This window comes from Malus sylvestris, chromosome 5, assembly GCF_916048215.2.
Source record: "Malus sylvestris chromosome 5, drMalSylv7.2, whole genome shotgun sequence".
NCBI lineage: Eukaryota > Viridiplantae > Streptophyta > Magnoliopsida > Rosales > Rosaceae > Malus > Malus sylvestris.
Window position 1 is genome coordinate 34,413,515 of NC_062264.1, and position 17,247 is coordinate 34,430,761.

General features: G+C 37.5%; 2 protein-coding genes and 1 pseudogene across 5 annotated transcripts; 1 reads left to right on the forward strand and 2 right to left on the reverse strand.

Annotated features, from left to right (window-relative positions):
• Positions 1 to 1,928: 1,928 nt before the first annotated feature.
• On the forward strand, positions 1,929 to 11,411 carry LOC126621128 (BTB/POZ domain-containing protein At1g04390). 4 transcript variants are annotated; one of them, XM_050289513.1, is made up of 12 exons: positions 1,929 to 2,221; positions 2,617 to 2,743; positions 3,123 to 3,627; positions 3,729 to 3,859; positions 3,963 to 4,396; positions 4,541 to 5,680; positions 6,486 to 6,638; positions 7,492 to 7,919; positions 8,379 to 8,536; positions 8,627 to 8,749; positions 9,006 to 9,090; positions 9,642 to 11,411. In XM_050289513.1, exons 1-9 carry the CDS (start codon positions 2,109 to 2,111, stop codon positions 8,381 to 8,383), a joined length of 3,036 nt encoding a protein of 1,011 aa, XP_050145470.1. In that variant the 5' UTR covers positions 1,929 to 2,108; the 3' UTR covers positions 8,384 to 8,536; positions 8,627 to 8,749; positions 9,006 to 9,090; positions 9,642 to 11,411. The 4 variants fall into 4 exon arrangements, with proteins under 4 accessions (XP_050145470.1, XP_050145471.1, XP_050145472.1 ...); XM_050289514.1 differs by having other exon boundaries at positions 7,492 to 7,916; XM_050289515.1 differs by having other exon boundaries at positions 4,541 to 4,857; positions 4,993 to 5,680; positions 7,492 to 8,536.
• On the reverse strand, positions 10,118 to 11,608 carry LOC126622814 (galactomannan galactosyltransferase 1-like; annotated as a pseudogene).
• A 1,670-nt stretch (positions 11,609 to 13,278) lies between these two features.
• Positions 13,279 to 15,047, reverse strand: LOC126621130 (glycosyltransferase 6-like). Its single transcript, XM_050289516.1, has one exon. It carries the CDS (start codon positions 14,909 to 14,911, stop codon positions 13,583 to 13,585), a length of 1,329 nt encoding a protein of 442 aa, XP_050145473.1. The 5' UTR covers positions 14,912 to 15,047; the 3' UTR covers positions 13,279 to 13,582.
• Between the last annotated feature and the right edge of the window lie 2,200 nt (positions 15,048 to 17,247).

A 17,247-nucleotide genomic window follows, 5' to 3' on the forward strand; every position in this document is an offset into this window, starting at 1 on the left:
TGCTGACATGGAAATTTAGTCAAAGGACCATAATGAATATACAATCTAACATAAGGTTTTAATTGAATTTCAATCTTTACCAAGGATTAAAATGGAGAAACCCCATATTTTTTTAGTGAGGGCTACTTCGAATGAGGAAATTAAATTAAAATTTTGGTACAATGTTATTATTTTATTGTACTAACTTAAAATTTTGGTACAATGTTATTATTTTATTGGACAATATGATTTTGAGTAACTGTGTGTTTTGAACGATAAAATTATAAATCATTAGTTAATGGAAAATTTTTTTGAGCTATGAGAGGGTATTTTGAGTTGACTAACTTACAGTTTTGTAGAAATAAAAAGAGTTCAGTGGGAGCAGTTGCTCTCAGTAGTCATATGGTGTCTCCGTCCATGGTTGGACTTCCTTATTATGGATGAGGTTTATTGGTGTTTTTTTTTTTTTTTTAATCCCAATGATGAGTTTGCGGAGTTGGTGATGGATCGTAAAATTGGATTGGTGTATTTTATTTATTTACGGTGTATTTTTTGTTTCTTTATGTTCCGTGATATTATTTTCAAGCAGTGTATTTTTTTTTTTAAATTCACGTTAATGTTAATGTTGTTATCAGTAAAATTAAAAAAAAATTAATTAAAATGACTTAAAAACTTTGAGTTTTAATTATAAGGACAAAATAAAGGGTAAAAGTGAATAGTACCATAATTGACTTTTTAGTGTAAAAATGTGATTTTTTGTTAAAGTAAATAGTACCGGAAGTTTTTCGTTAAAGTTACCAGAATTTAATTACATAATAAGACAAAGAATTCGGAGAACAGTTCTATTTTACAATATGCCTTGTTGGGTATACAAGTGACTGGCTATTTTGTTTTGACCCTTGCAGATTAACCTATGTTTTGGCCTTGGTTTGGCTTCGTCTTAACCGTGCTATTACGAGTGCATGTCTAGAACGTGTTTTATTTTATGATGGTAAGTGCATTCTTCTGACGGGTGAACATACATATAATACTTACGTTATCCAACATGTAAGTTTCATAATTCAAATTGTTCAAACCGACGATGTGAATATTAAGTAACATATTCATAGAAGTGTTTAATTAACATTGTTAAAATTATGGTGTTTAAATGAATATAATATGCATCATCATTTGTCCATTTATTGGATCATGATCAGATGATTAAAAGATTCAAATTTGAATATTTTTTTCAACGTTGGCATATAAAGGATAACTAGAAAGGAGACGATGCAAATTTAATGTGCAACATTGCACACAATTTTTGGCTAACATGGTTAAACCTATGTCATATATCATTAAAACAATAACCAATTTGACAAAATTAAAACAACTGAAACAAAATGGAAATGGACCAAAATGCATTTCATTTAAAATATAATATAAAAAATGAAATAAAAAGAAAAACAAAAAGTAGCCAGAAGTTTTGGCCGACTAGAGGAGTAGTGGCCCAAGGCCCACCTCGCTTAATTTTGACAAAGGAGAAAAAAAAGAGTAAATTGTAACAATTTTAATTAAATTGGAGCAATGATCATTCAACTAAAAATTCATTATTATTGATCCCTTAACCCATCAAAATGTGTAGTTACGATCATTTTCGTCAACTTCGTTAGAATTTTGTCAAAATAAGTTACGTTGGAATGATCATTGTTATAATTAGGATCATTTACCTTATCAAAACGTGCATCTATGATTATTTTTGTCAACTTCATCGTAATATTATCAAAATGAACTATGTTGGAAGGACAATTGTTATAATTGGATTAAAGTTGAGGGACTATTGATTCAATTGGGTTAAAGTTGGAGAACAATTTCTCTGGTTGTATTAAAATTAAGAGATCAATAGTAATGAATTTTTAATTAGAGGATAATAGCTGTAAATTTGGATAGGTTGAGATCAATGATAACGGATTTTTAATTGAGGAAAAAAAAAAGAAAAAGAAAAAAAAAGAGAGAGGTTTCTGGCCATGGCGGTAGCGGCAATTCCAGAAACATTTGAGGATCCAAATTCCAATTGAGCATCATCAAACCAAAGCTAGCTTTATCTGAAATTTGAGGTAGACGAAGAGCCAGCATTCAGAGAGGAAGGAAAGATGAGACCTTCAATTTCAAAGCAGGGAACTGCAGACAATAGTAATAAGGGCCTCACCGGTCACACCTGCACCCTCCATCAGCGTCTCGATCATGCTCTGAACCTCGGCACCAGGTCGGTCTTCTATCCTTCAAAGTTTTCTCTCTCTAGGGTTTTGTATGGGGAGTTCAACCATTTCTTGATTTGGCTGGAATAAAGATTTTGGTTTCTGGATTTTGGATTTTGGATTTTGATTTCAAGTGTTAGGAATCATTGGTAGAATTTTCCCCTTAAAAAACCCACTTGCAGCTTTCAACTTACAGTTAGGGAAGGGAAGCATGCACAAGACAAGAGCTCAAAAACTAGGAGAGCCCAGAAATTTAATATTTTGTTTTAATTTGGATGTGAGGCATTTGAGTCAAAAGCGTAAAATCGTGTTGATCGGGGAATTACATAGTTAATGTGTTGATTGTTATAGCTAATTGACTCAACAGTAGAATGTTCTTCCTGACCTGGCTTGTGTCTTGCAGAATTAATCACGACAAGGTGAAAAAATGGCAGTGTGTCGATATCGAGATACAAAGACATGTGCTCCACTCAATAGCTGCATTTCTCGATTCTGTTTCTGGGGTTACGCGGCACCATCCACTTGTGAAGGTATAACAATATCCATCTTTTTAGAGGAGCAAACGATTTAGTCTTTTATTTGTTCAGTTCATGCTGGCTGTTGTATTTAGTTGGATCATCAATTTTATTCGTATCGCATTGTTAGAGATGGAATATCGAAACCCTGGTAAGAAAATTTTGGGGAAAACAAGTTGAGTGGAAGGCACTGTATTGGTGGTGACTGGTGCGCCATCTCTTGAAAATTTTGTTTCTATCGCTATCTCTTGAAAATTCTGTTTCCTTTCCAAGTTTTTGGAGGATACATTATGTTTCTAAATTTCTATAGAGCCACATCGTAATTTGTATCAGTTTTGAGCTGTATCTGATTGCACTTATACATATTCTCATCATTGTTTCCATCGATTTTCAGGCTGCAGTTGTTGACATTGTTGGTGCATTGGTTTGGATGCTTCAATCTGACAATGGATCCATGTTGAGGATGGCAGCGGATGTGACAGTAAAATTAGTCAGTATTTTCCCCAAATCAGTACTGCAGCTTTATGTGTTAGAGCTTGTTAATCCTTTGTCATCTTTGTTATCTTCGCACCAAACAGAAGTAGCTATTTTATCTGCAACAGCATTGAATCTTATTCTTTCAAACCTCAGTACCAAGAGTGAGAAAGACGTTTGGGAAATTCTTAGGAAAACAGAAAGTGTATCTCAAGTTGTCAGTAATTTACGGTTTTTTCCTGGATGTACAAAGACACTGAAATATTTCCAACAGATGGCTTTACTTTTGAGTACAATACTATGGTGGTGGCCGTCATCCAGGTTTTCTGTTTGGAGTGATACTAAACTGATGAATGGCTTAAATGAAATGTTAAAGCTAGATATTGATGAAAAAGTTGCAGTTTTGAAGTTGTATTCTTCTTTAGGTATTAAACTTTTAATCATGAAAAGTTAATTTTATGTTTAAATTTTATTTATTAGCTTATATTCTTGACTGTTTGGATTAAGCTTCTGTTACTTTTTTCAGCTTTATGTGGTATTGGGGCCAAAAAAGTATTGGAAAGTGGAGAGATCCTCGAACAGATGGTGCAATGCATGGACAACTCTCATCCACACTCAATTCGCATTGAAGGATTCAAGTTAGCCCAGTGCCTAGTGGTGTTAGTTCTATCTTGGTCTCCTTATAAGATATCCTGTTGCAATAGTTAAAGGGTCATAACTATTTTTTAACTCTGTTGTCTTTCAACGGTTTTTGTTTCAGATAAATGAAGAAATATGCTTACAAATGATGAGCTTAGGTTACAAACCTATCATCAAAGCCATAATTTCTGGAATGAGTGAGTGGAACTCACATTCTAGAAAGGTCAGCAATGACCAGATGTCTTTGCTAGAGGAGGCATGTCGCTTGGCTCTGATAACTCGTTGGGAAGGGGAGCATCACATTTATATGTGGAAACAAGGGATTGACAAAATCCTTCTTGATCTTCTCCTTGAAAATTTTCACAACCAACCATACAAATGTTCCATGTCATTGGATGAGCAAATGGTTATTGCCAAGGAGGGTCTCAATGCCAATTATCTTCTTGTTCTGAGGAGTTATATCTGGGATATTCTTGGATGGCTTGCAATACATTGTGGGGAGGATTTCAACCCTGAAAGGGAAATCTATATTAACATCCTCATCACATGTGCTTGGTAAGGCTCATCCTGAAAAAAACCCTACTCATTTTCCATACTTTTAATTAAAAAGAATTTGTGATCCTGCAGGTACCATTTTAGTTAATGTCTTATATATGGTTGTTAATTTTCTAATTTTGCATTGTCTGTATTCTCTGATAGTTTGACCTTTGTTGATGCAATTCAAAAGTGGCATAAAATATATGAAAATGATATTGCTGGTGCCTTCAGACGTGAATCGGCTACAAGGGCAGTTTCAATGATGATTTATTCACCCTGTAAATACATTGCGTCGAAGACCAGATTCATATTGTCCGAAATACTAGGACTAGATGGAGGGGAGTATTTGAAAACCTTACTGGGTTTCCTAAATAATTTGTCATCTGGGAATTATTTTGGAGTTCCAGATAAACTCCAAATTATTGTTTATTTAATGGGATTAGCATGCTATTCAGCTTTGCCACAGTACCAAGTCTCAGGTAAAAAATGTGTAAAAACATTATTGGCTTTTATAAGGTGGTGCTTAACTAATAATTTCCATTTAGAAAGATCAAGCTTTGCTCCTCATCTGCATAATCCATTCCATGAGAGGATTTGCTGTTGGGTTTCTGCAGAAGACTGGGAAGGCAAAGACATTCTTTTGTTTTACAGTTTGTGGGGGCTGGCTGAGTGGATACAGCATTGGGGATGCTTAGGAAATAACCTAGACAAAACTTCTGGTGAGATGAGACCAATAGAAGCTCAACTTGTTAGTGAACTTCAGGATATCTGTAACAACAGTCGTACTCCTGGAGTGCAATGGTATGCTGCATATGTTCTTAGTTATTTTGGATATTATGGTTTTCCAAGTAAACTTGGGAAAAAGATTGGCAAGGCACTTACTGAGAAGGATTATGCTGACATACAACTCATTCTTGCAAATGGAGAGTGTTTGAGGGTCCATGGTGTTGTGCTTGCAACTCAATGTCCATCATTGTTGCCTTCTGAAGTGCTGCTTCCCAGCGAGGTAACATGTGATGAATCTTCAGTGACATGCTCTATGGAAATCTGTAAAAAGTTCTGTAAAGACATAAGGTTATCTGTTCATGTTGATCACCAAGCGTTGGTTATGTTGTTGGAGTATATCTATTTGGGATATCTACAAGCAGGACAAGAACTTGTAAAGAAGTTGAGGACTCTTGCCAAACGTTGTAATCTACAGTCTTTGTTACAGATGCTTTATAGGAAACGTCCCAAGTGGGGCTCTGCTCACCCCAGCCTTGATCTTAGTGCAGCTCTTCGTCTGTCTGGGTGTCGTTTCTCGTATGGCTTCCTACTTTAATATCTGTGTTTTGCTGCATCACACTCACATAACAATTGTTTTTAACCCCCTTGTATATGTAGTTCTATGTTTCACGTTTGTTTCTCCATTAGAAAGAGTGCATTTACTGTGGTTCATATAGGAATCTCTAGATGTTGTTCTCTGAATATAAGGCTGTCTTGGTTTGACAATACAGGGGAAACTGTGTAGTCAAGCCAGTAAAACATTTAAGGTGCTCTATTGTGTATGCATAATTATTGATTGAAATATCACTACAGACTCTCGATACACATTCTAAGAAGCTAAAGGCCTGTATGGTAAAGTTGGTTTTTGTGTTGGGAGAGGGGAGAAGGAGATGAGAGATGTCAGTGAGAAGGGGGGAAGAATATAGATAGTGGTTTTCTAATCAACTTTGAAACTGTTTGAAATGGTATTTAGTTGCAATCATATGATTGTTATCTGCTCTCACTCTTTTCCTTCTTAACTCAGTTGTCTTTCTCCTCTCACCCTTACTCTGAAAAACAGAAAGAAAATGTACATGTGTTTTTATACATATATACAAGGAATTAGTAAGCGATCTGTAGAGTATTTTGAATGGTTTTAGATTACCCAACATCGGCATTATTTTTCCAAGTCCTGTCTAAAGGTTCTCTTATTGGGTTGAGGATTTTCATGTATATTATGATTGACTGGATTATAAACGAGTTTTTAGTAGTTCACTTATTTTGCATTCCAACTTCATGCTACTGGTTGGTTTTCCAAATGTACCGATTCATGTTAGTAATATTTGTTTGGTTTTGGTTTCAGAGATGTCATCTTAGAAGCTAAGACAACTGAGCTTTTGGGCTGGACATGTGGTATTTGCTTTCGCTCGGTGCCACATATGCACGTTCACAAAGTTATTTTGTCATCAAGTTGTGATTATTTGCGGGCCTTGTTACAGTCAGGAATGCAAGAGAGGTGCTTGCAATTCTCTTTCCATATATAAAGCACACATATACACACATCCTCTTATTGAAAGCAATAAACTATACAGTTTAATGTACTGCAAAATTTATCTCGTTAACTTGTATGAAGAGGTTTTGAAAAGTGGTTCCTCAAATTGGCTTATGGTAAAAGTGATTTCCAGCGGTTATTGTCATCTTTTTTGGGATGTGATGCTCTTGTAATAAAAATGCGGTGGTATTATAATTGTTGTTGCATGTCAAATTGTTCATATTGGTATACACATCTTTAATGAACTTCCATTGTTTCAAACAATTTTAAATGTTGTTAGATAGCATGCTATTAACCATCTTTTCATTGAAACTGTTTATAGATTGTCAGGCTTATCCTGTTACCTTTTTCTCAAGGAAGGAAAGGTAGTCAATAGGAAATAGTAAAAAATGATTTGTTATCTTTGTTAAAGCAAATAGTTTGAAGATGAGAGGTATGATGCTAACCAGATTCTGTGGCTACTGTTTACTCTTCTTATGGGAGACATTGGCCTTCTTTTGCGTTTGCATATCTGAGTATTTAAGTGCAACAACATCAGTGGCGGTGCTTGTTTTTCCTTTGTACCTTCTGTCAGGGTTTGTGTGGGATGGTGCAAAGGTGATGCCTAGGTTTTGGATTCTTTATAAATTAGTTTCACATCTGAACTGCAATTATCATTGATTTACTTTGAAAAATTTGGCATTTTGGATGCTAGTTTATTCAATCACTTCTATCAAAAGTATAACATATCCTTTCTTTTTACCGGATTTTGTTTTGCATACTTGTTGCAATAAATCAGAATGATACTCTCCCTTAAATGTTTTTTTAACACTTGCAGCCATTCACAAACCATAAAGAGCTCTATTAGTTGGGAAGCAATGGTTAAACTAGTCAACTGCTTCTATTGTGGTAAGCTGCCAAAGCCTCCCTCTGGATGTTTATGGAATAATATGGACACCGAAGAAAAGTTACATGAGCTGCAGCCATATGTAGAGCTCTGTTGGCTTTCTGAGTTCTGGCTCATGGAAGATATTCAGACAGCATGCTTCGATGTGATCATATCAACTCTCAGTTCTGCCAAAGAGTTGTCTATTAAGATACTACAAATTGCTGCCAATTTTTCTCTGTGGAAGTTGGCCGAAGTTGCAGCAACTTATGCAGCCCCTTTATATCGCCAACTGTGTGATTCTGGTGAACTCGATGCACTTGATGAAATGCTGGTTGAGATGATTCGTGCAGCCTCTGTTCATCTCTCTCAACAGGGTGGTAATCAATGTTGATTTTATTTCTACGTAGATGATTGAAAAGATATGAAAATGTGAAATAGACTACTTTTGGAGAGTTTGTTGTGCAACCAAATGCTAATTCTGCCAATTTTCTTATGCTCTCTTTTCAGAAAAGATTTTGTAGATTTTAAAGTAAGGGCATGGTCTCTTTTTGACATAAGGGATTGGCTGCTTGAGTAGTACAATTTTCTTGTTCTTTGTTTTGTATGTTCATATGTGGGGAGGGGTGGTGGGGACGGGGATGGGGATAGTGAGAGAACAGCTGTAGATAAGGCATTTGTAGATATTTCTTTCTTTTGTCAGCGCCAAATTAGGGTCAAAGTAAAACTGTATTTTTAATCCTTCAAATGTATTGCTTTGTGTTTCATAATGTCAGCATGTCACCTAGCATGTTCACTCCTCCACATTTCTCTGTTACTAATGCATATATCTCAAGCAGGTTAGCAGAGTTGACAAAATGCCTAAAATTAACAGTCTACCGTCTACAACACAGAGGTTGTTCCTTTGCACTAGGGAAGAAGCATGGCTGTAGAGGATGGATCTCCGTAGTAGGAACTTCACCATTCAGCCGTGATTATTTTCCGGTCGCTCTTCTAAGTTCAGTATTTTCTCTCTCATGCAAAACAGATAATTACTGGAGAACAGTTATGAGTAACAATAATGATCTTCCACCTTCCTTTCATGCAGGCATTATCATTGCTTTTGAAGTGAAATTAGCTTAGCTTGAGTCAATTTGTGATCCTCACTTTGGTGCTGACAGAGTCCCACTACTTTGATGACAAACTCAATTTTGTAGTTGAAATTGAAAAGGTTAAGGCATTTAGTTTTCATCAGTTAATGATATGACGAAGATCGTTGTTGAGATTTCTAATTCTCTTATAGCATTGATTTTACTTGTGATTACACTCATTGTCAACTATCTGGTGTTAGTTTTTCAATCTTTTGCCTCATTATAAAATCAGATTTGGTTTGATAAAATTCTGCTTTGTAACCGTCCAGCTTTTCAGCAATATTGTATGCACAGTGTGCATGTGATACATTGTCATTAGAGCTCTCTTTCCTGCAGGTGTCATCATTGCTCTTGAAGTGAAATTAGCATAGCTCGAGTAGGATTGCAGCTCTCCGGAATCAGATACATCATTTCTTGACAGGTTGAAGCTCACAATCTCAATAACACTGTTTTAGAACTGATTTATTAGGTGATTTTTATTGAAATGTAGATTTTGGAGGTTTTGAAAATGAAAATTGTCTTGGTCATTTTGTTTTCTATATTCTTGTACTGATAATATAGATAGACGCATTAAAATACATATTCAATTACTTAGTTTAAAATAAACTAGAACAAGCTAATTATTTTAAAGCTAATTATTTTAAACACAAATCACTGTTAAAATTGGTAAACAATGTTGACAATTTATCCATATCTCTAGTTATCCCACATAAATCCCGGGTTCACTGTCTTCATGATTGAAAAACGAGGGTCTTCATAATTCCAAGCCAAGTTACTTTGAAATCAATGGTAATCCTCACATTAATGTTGACACAGGTCACAGAGTTACTCTGCTGTTAAGATGACAAACTCTAATTTTGTTTGTGAGAAAATGAATAGGTTAATTCACTCAGTTTTTCATCAGTTGATTTAGCGAAAGAGCTTTGATAATTCTTTTGTAACATTGATTTTAATTGTTTTATGCTTTTAAAGGAGGGCAAGCCTTGGCGCAATGGAAAGTCAACTCCTTTGTCACCAAAAGGCCAGGGGTTTGCCGTGGAAACAGCCTCTTTGCAAAGCAAGGGTATAGTTGCGTACGGTAGACATTTCTCCCCTGACCGTCACAAAGCGAGGAGCCTGGTTGGCTTGGGGTCACTCCTTATGCTTTCATTTAAAGCATTAGATCCAGTTTGATAAAGTTCTTTGATTTTTGACGCTCCCATATCCCCCGTGCTCCCAAATCTCCCATATCTGTGCTTCATAGTCAGGGTGGGGAATGGAAAACAGATGGCGTACAGATTGATCCTAATGGAATGGAAAAACTCTGGGAAGGGAAGTCTTCACCATTATGACAGGAGTGAAGGAAGGAAGAAAATATAGGAAAGAGGAAGAAGTAGGACTGAACCTGGCCTGATGCCGTACTAACTTGAAAGTATGGCAAGAGTACAAATTGCAGAATGGGCAAACAATCAGTCAGCTGCCGGGAAATCAAATGGCAGGGGAGACACAAATGAGGAGTTGAGCAGGTCTGGATGCACAAAGGCAAATCTTCTAAGCACTTGATTATCTGCAAAATTTAAAGGCCCCTCTGCATCCCATTCCAACAAGCTTCCCAAGTGTAGGCGGAGCTGTGTTGCCCGTTGCATGGTTGACACCCGGTGAAGTGCGTGGTAAAAGGCCTTCTGAGATCATCTTCCCAGTATCCCTTATCCTTCACATGTTGGTCTCTCATAGTTCCATAGAACTGGCTCACTTTCTCCGCGTGTCTCCTCCTTAACATGTCCACCTCTCTTTCAATCTCCATGTATCGTTTGGTAATGGTGTCAAGACCATCCACTATTAACCAGTATCCGTGTTGGTAGTAATCACCTTCCACGTAAGTCTTGTTTGCCCATCCTTCTTGCTGTGTTATTAGAAGATAAATCAGACCCTATTGATCGTCTGAATTTGAAATTTGCTTGCCTTTGATCAATGAATTTTGCATCTGCGCCCATCTTTCGTAGTCTGGGGTCTGTGGCCCCATGCTGATCCATGCCTCTATGAGGTTCATGGACCACTGGCAGTTGCGTATCAGGAACACTCCGGTGTTGATACTCGTCCAGCTGCTTGTCGTATATCTCATGCCACCACCCATGCACAACTAGGTTGTGGTCATTGAATCTCTCTAGTGGGAGCTTGAAGTCCATGTCTATGACAATCGCATCTGAGACCACCCACCACATCCACTCCGCCTCAGGATGAGCCGGCATGGCAGCACGGAGAGTTGGTAATTAGGCCCAGGCGCCAGTCACTTTTGAATGGAACGCCAGATTGTTGTAAAAGATTTCATAGCCGTGGGGTCAGCAATGGTCTACTTTGTTCTTGAAAAACCGAAGCAGCAAATGATCACCAACTGGGTTACTGCTTGCTGTGCTCTGAGACCCCTTCACAAGAAGAACCCGATCACGTACACTAGCGGAGAAAGAAGGGTGATGCAGCAGCCACTTCTTGCGCTTCTCATCCCAGTCTTCCACAGGTTGCCCAATCAAGTAGCTGAAGTTTGGATCATCATAGAATGCAGGCTCAGCTGGGTCATATCCTGAGTCAAGGCCGTGGGCAAATTTGCTCCAGGTGTTGGTTTTGTCGAAGTATGTGTCGTTGGAAACTTGAAAGAAAAAATATTTCAACCAATTGTATTAGACACTTGGTGTAGCGGGTTGTATTCTCGGCACATTGAAAAATTTATGGGTCGTATTCTCGGCACATTGAAAAATTTATCCTGTACATCAAGTAACTAACTGAAGGTACATCCGCCACCCAACTTTTAAGTTATCTGGTACACACCTATTTCATAGGTTGGGCTATGTCATTGAGGTAAGAAGGTTAAAGTACGTGTTGATCCTCTCCGACTCCAACAAGTATGGTTGGCTTTGAGTTATGTGTATTCAATCTGCACATTGTCTCGTACAATTTGTGTTCATTGCGTTGGGAAGACCCTACTATGGTAGGGTTTGTGCTTTTATTACCACATTTTGTGCAATGAAAGTGATAGGTCATTAACAAGAAAGGCTGGATTTGGTTAGTATTTAACAATGAATTGAAGTTTCAATGCAACATTGTTGAACTGCATAACTGGTGTGCCAGGGTTGGGTTAATACATGAATGGGGTGGAAAATGTAGTTAAGGAGTAGTTGTCAATGTAGATCCCCATAGTGTAGGACTTTCGTATTTAGGTTTGAGAGTGGATGCAAACTAGGACAGAAATAAAGCTCCGAGTTGAACTCTTCTTTAATGTCAAGTTAACAGCTATGAATAATTATCAGCCTTCGGGAAAAGGCAGAAAAAATAAAAACTATCATGGAACAAACAATGCCCGGATTATTCTATTCAACCCCTAAACCCTAAATCGTCTTTACTCTAAGATACTGTATTATCGTCTAACTCAAGTGTGAACTGCCTTAGGCCCTAATGGAAAACACTGGGGTTTCGATGCCTTTGGGGGCCTTTGTGAAGGTGGCAATATGATGAGTTGCTTTCCATTGTTGAACCCTAGCGGCTATGCGTGGCATGCAGTTCAATGGGTAACGTGTCACGGGTTTGACATGAGGTTGGAGCTTAGTATCATTTTCCTCACCAATTAGGGCGGCTTTAGCGACGGAATTGGTGGTGGGCGACTCTTCCAGTTTGGAGACCTGGCATGACAACGAAATTTATAGGGTCCGTCAACTTTGTAGTCTTTTGACTCTTAGCATGCATGCGAGCCACGCGGGCGGGTCAAGCTCCACTAATTAAGGCCCTTCAAAATATCATGTTTCATGGGTAGTATGATCAAGCACGCTAAATGAAGAAAAAAGATGTAGTCAAAATTTGGAAGATGGGTTTAAGTGCACTTCTCTATTTCCAACTTTATATTTCTAATTTTTATCTTTTAATTAGGGAATTGTCATTGACACTCCAAAAATTTCATTCTACACTTCAAACTTTCTATATTTGGAAAGAAAAATACACTTGTGATGAGTGTAGAATGAGATTTTTGGAGTGCCAATAACACTTCCCTTTAATTATAAATATCCGAAATATTCTTCAATCTGGACATTCATAACGAATTATCATGAGGTGGACCAAAACAAGAGATATGGGGTGTTTTGTATGCACGGACAGACGACCGCACCCAAGAATTTCTTCAATGAGAATGTTGTTTGTGTGGGATTTATTTGATATGAGAGAAATATAAGAAAAGAGTTTGCGTTTTATATCATTTTTCTTGCAAGCTATACTTTAAGCATTTTGGAGCAAATTATACTATTAATACTAGAGAGATCAAATTTTTAAATCAAATTTGCAAATTTAAAAACCAAATGACATGGTATTTAATGATTGAATTATTACTTAAATATTGATTAACGTGCTTATTTCATCTTGGTGACGCATAATTTGTTTTACAAATTTGGTTTCCTAATATTATCCTTAGTTTGGTGTAATCATGGAAATCGTTTTGCAGCACCAATTCAAGAAGGCACAATTCTCACCATAATTTACACTATAAAATTCTTTACTCACAAATTCAGTCTTTTAAGAGAAAAGAAAGAAGAGAAATATTAGGTTAACACAAAGAGCATCAAAGACTTACTGTAAATTATATGGGTGGGAATGAAGACTAAACACATGCTTAAATTTCAAGAAATATGTCTGTTTAATCTTAAACGTTGCTTAAAATCCAACTTTCCAACACAATCCAGAAGTGCATCGAAGTGCAATCAGACTCAAGAGGAGAGAGACTTTCCTACACCGCCGGCCATGCCCTAGACCAAAAGCGCGGTGCCTGGCACGCTCGGGCCGGCGACTTAAGTCCTCCACAGAGAGGCTCTCTTGTTACATATTTACACATTCTATTAAAAGCAAAAGGCACAAACTGCAGAATTACACACTAATTAAACAAAGGAAAACCAATAAACTCAAGCATCTGGGAAATCAAATGGCAAGGGAGAAACCCAAGAAGAATTGAGTAGGTCTGGATGAACAAACCCAAATCTTCTAAGCACTTGATTATCTGCAAAATTCAAAGCTTTTTGCATCCCGTTCCAACAAGCCTCCCAAGTGTACATTCCATTGTGCTCTCCACTGCAAGGCTCACACCCTGTGAAATGCGTCACAAATGGCCTCCTCTTATTCTCTCTCCAAATCCCTCTCTCTCTCATGTACTTCTCTCTCATTTGACCATAAAACAAGCTGACCTTCTCTGCATGCCTCCTCCTTAGCAAATCCACCTCCCTGTCAATCTCCAGGTACCCTTTGCTTATCCCATCAAGCCCGTCCACTATCCCCAGCCAGTACCCATGCAAGTTGTACTCGCTCTCTAAGTAAATCTTATCCGCCCATTTCGACTTCTCCTTTATCAAGAGATAAATCAGAGCCGACTGATCGTCAGAGCCTGGATATGCTTTGTCTTTGATCAAGGACTTTTGGATCTTCCCCCAGTTTTTGGGATCGGGACCCTGTGGGCCCATGCTGGCCCACTTATCGAGCAAGTTCAGTGACCACTGACAGTTTCTTATTAACAAAACCCCAGCGTTGAGGCTCGTCCAGCTCTTCTGCTCATACAACATGTTCGACCACCCATGCACGACCAAGTTGTGGTCTTTGTACTTCTCCAACGGAAGCTTGAACTCCATGTCGGTGAGAACCGCGTCTGAGTCGACCCACCAGATCCACTCAGACTCGGGATGGGCCAACATAGCCGCTCTCAAAAGCGGATATTTGGCCCAGAACCCAGTACCCTTGGGATCCAGCAAAACATTGTTGTAAAATATGTCGAGCCCATGAATCCTACAGTAATCAACTTTGTTCTTAAAGAGCCTCAGCTGCAAGTGGTCCCCAACTGGGTTTTTGCACACTGTGGGCTGTGACCCAGTCACGAGAAGAACTCTGTTGTCCACGGCGGCTCCGGCAGCGAATGAAGGGTGGAGCTTCAGCCACTCTTTGCGCTTGGAGTCCCAATCCTTCACTGGTTCCCCAAACGCGTAGCTGAGATTTTCGTCGTCGTAGAACGTGGTTTCCGGCGGGTCAGAGCGCAAGTCGGGTCCGCATGGCCCGGCGTTCCATGCGATGAAGTTGTCGAAGCTTATGGTGGTGGGGTTTATGAAGGTGAGGAGAGCCCAGACAACAGAGAGAGCCAACGATGCACCTCCGACGAAGAGAAAGCCATCTGCTATTAGGGAAGGGGCTTTGTGGAGAACGGAGCGTTTTGGTGATGGTTGGAAGAGAGAGAATTCTGAGGAACCCATTTTTTAAGAGAAAGAGTAGTGAAAGCAGTGGGAACTGGGAAGTGGCAGCTTGCCTAAATCTGTTTTGTTCTTAGAGCAGAGTTTAAGTAGGAAGAAGCATGAATACCAAAGTCTTTATTGGGTGATAAAGTACTTCTCATTGAGAAATTATTCTCTTCTACTAGAAGTCTAGAAGATAGAGACTCACATGGCATAGCATGCATAGAAATTCTAAGGAGACTTTTCAAGTCTTTATGGATTTTCTGACCTACGAGTTTATCGTTAATTCTCGTGCTAACATTATAAAATATTATGCTAAAAACATGAAATATCATAGAGTTTAAGTAGAGTTTCACTTTTAAGAGAGTATCCTTAGCATTTTTCTAGCATGCATGTATTATAACACATGGATTGGTTATTATTATTGCATCAAGTATTAATTTATCGTTCATCATAATGTAATATGTGTTTTAGTTAAAATTTAAATTACTTTGTTGTGTTCTAGTGTCGTACAATAATTGTTCGTTCAAGAATATGAACAAATTGAGCCGGTGAAATATCTTTTGAATGAATTACTTTTTCATGTGTCAAATTACGTAAGGAGTCAATTAGGTCGATTCTTAATGCTATACCCTAACAGCAAAATAAATTATATCACGTTCCGATGTTATAGTACCATACGATAAAGTTTCATTTTCGATCGATCTCAACACGTGGAAAGAATTCAATTACTGGTTCGTGAATTAATAATCTTTAGTCTAAAGTTGAATAAAGTTGGGTGGAGTATTCTAATCCATTAATTAATTAATGGAATTACATACTTTGTTGGCTTAATTGCTCAATCTCTTTTTGCGCTTGAGTGTCGGCTTTGCTTTAATTGACCACCGAGACAACTTGATGCCCCTTCTGCTGTTCTAAAGGTGGCCGCGTTAACTTGTTTGTGGACAAAAATTACAAAGCCCAAGAACTGCAGAATTTGATTGATTTTTTGGAATTGGATCCTCTTCTGAGCAAAGGTTTGGGATCCTCGTAATTTATTAACTTGGGTCGTTAAATTTTGATCCAATGATTATAATTATTATAATTTTTAGAAGGACCTTTTATTTATAGCCGTTAGATTAAAATTCAACGGCCCGTGTTATTGAATCGGGAGGATCCCAAGCCTTTGCTCAGGAGAGGATCCAATTCCTAATTTTTTAGGTAAAAAATATGGAATTGAGATTCCCAATTTATATTGAAGATCTCAGCATGGACTATTCTTGCTTGAATTAATTTCTTGTTTCTTGGAAGCATGGCCCATTCTATTATTTAACATATTTCACGTAGGATAATGTTTGGGAGATCAAATTTTTACACTAAATTTACAAACCAAATAATGTGTTACCAATAAGAAATAAGTACGTTAATCGACATTTAATTCAAACATATATTTAGCATGTCACGTTTGCAAATTTATTGTTTTCTTTGCATTTCTTATGAACTTGCACATGGTGCTTATAAATGCAATTGTGTCTCTTTCCTTTTTCTGTTGAGAAAATTGAAATTAGAGTTTTTGATTTCGGAAATAAAACATCGTAGTATTAGTACATAAACTTGTCATAATGTAGAGTAATAGTTCTTTTAGTAACTCGTTAGAACTAATTATATATTTTATTTGTTTGTTAAAACCTTTTATTTTGGGCAGAAGTTCTAGCGGTGTTACTCAAAAGCATTGTTGCTTAACAGTGTGATGAGTTCATAAATCATTATTCACGGATTTTTTTTTATTCAAGAACCAAAGCTGAAATTAAACCAAAGTTGAAGATCCATAACTCCAATTTTCTGTTTTCTTTTTCCCTTCTTCTAATTTACTTTTCAAGCTTCGTGGCAGATTCTTAGGGTTGTGGTTAGTACGAATTTGAGTGCTTCAAAATTCCAAAAGAAAGAAAAAGGGAAAAAGAAAGGTGGATTGGGATTGTATACTTTGCAGAATGTACAAGTTATTCAACAATTGGTTTGCTTTTAGCATAATATCTAGTCATCGGGCCTTGTAGTTTTAGGAAAGCAAATATGGAGAACTCGTTAATCTTAAGTTCACCTTGAAAGTTCCCTACAAGAAATAGGACGTTGTCAGTTGTGGACTGCTTTCATATTTAGGCACATTTATTGGGAAATGGTGGTTGAATTATCTATTTCTTTTTAGGAAACGCAAGATAAGCCTAAAGACTATCTTATGATTTGAAGCCTGTGACGGTTCGACATGTATCTTTTTAAAATTTCACAAAATGCTTATGAAGTTAAGAATTATTGCACTATTGACCCCTCTTTCACCCCCAACCATCTAGTGAATCGTTGTTTTTTGACCTAGAACTCGATGA